At 59.8% G+C, this 1,029-nt stretch overlaps 1 protein-coding gene across 2 annotated transcripts in view; it reads left to right on the top strand.

Moving 5' to 3' along the window:
• The first annotated feature begins 330 nt into the window (after positions 1–330).
• XTBD1 (XRN2 binding domain containing 1) overlaps positions 331–1,029 on the top strand; it is a 6,650-nt gene continuing 5,951 nt past the window's right edge. The window contains exon 1 of one of the 2 annotated variants that reach the window (XM_007461362.1): positions 331–579. In XM_007461362.1, coding sequence (XP_007461424.1) covers positions 341–579 — 239 coding nt within the window. In that variant the 5' untranslated portion in view covers positions 331–340. The remainder of the gene's footprint in view (positions 580–1,029) is intronic. The other variant, XM_007461361.1, reaches the window with a different exon arrangement.

Here is a 1,029-nt window from a genome sequence, read left to right as displayed (position 1 = left end):
AGGCCAAGGACACAGTACAGTCCTGGCTGGCATCCGGCTGCCGAATTGGAGAGGGCCGCCCTTACTCTGTGCTTGGGAGGGCCTCGGTTTCCCTACTGGTTTCCCGCGGGGTGGGCCGAGAACTGCCCCTGAGGCCTCGGGGTAGACCCACTCCGGGAGCCGCAGCTGCAGAAGTCTGAGGGGCCGGGGCCGTGTGAGGCCGCCGCGCCCGCCGAGGGCGCTCCAGATCAGTCTTCCTGAGCAGTCGCTCGCAGCTGCGGCCCCTCTAGCTGCGGGGAGGTGGCGCAGTGCGTGTACGGAAGGCGGTGGGCGGGTCCGGCCCTCAGCGGCGGAGGGCGCCATGGTGGGTGGCGAGGCGGCTGCAGCCGTGGAGGAGCTGGTTTCTGGTGTGCGGCAGGCGACCGACTTCGCTGAGCAGTTCCGCTCCTACTCGGAGAGCGAGAAGCAGTGGAAGGCCCGCATGGAATTCATCCTGCGCCACCTGCCCGATTACCGTGACCCGCCAGACGGCGGCGGCCGCCTGGACCAGCTGCTGTCCCTCTCCATGGTCTGGGCCAACCACCTCTTCCTGGGTTGCAGGTGCGGACCCCTGGCGGCTGGCTGGCCCTGTCCCGATCCGCAGTCCTCCCCCAGGGCTGACCCCTGCCCCAGGCCTGACCCTGCCTCCAAACTCCAACCGTACTAGACAGGCCCAAGGCAGGTTTCCACCCTAGCCAATCCTTTGGACAGATACTTAATCTCTCTGAGCTTTAGTTTCCTCATCTGGAAAATTAGTTGTGATGACTACAGTATTGAAGGGTGAAAAGCACTTAGCACAGGCTGTCATCTCTCAAGAGCTCTATACATGCTAGGTGTTCGATTTGCCGTTGTTATTTATATTATTATTATTATTACTTCAAACTGTCACCTTTGCAGAGGGCATTTTAAGTTCATTAGCTCCTTTCTTCCACATGGCAAATGTGCAGGGACAGAAACTCAGATATCCAGTTTACATCTACGAAGCTGAGAGAGGCAAAGAGACATACCTAG

The sequence above is a fragment of the Lipotes vexillifer genome, unplaced genomic scaffold (genome assembly GCF_000442215.2).
Source record: "Lipotes vexillifer unplaced genomic scaffold, Lipotes_vexillifer_v1.1 scaffold217, whole genome shotgun sequence".
NCBI classification, from domain to species: domain Eukaryota; kingdom Metazoa; phylum Chordata; class Mammalia; order Artiodactyla; family Lipotidae; genus Lipotes; species Lipotes vexillifer.
Note: the sequence above shows the minus strand (reverse complement) of the source record. Positions and strands in the feature narration are given on the sequence as shown.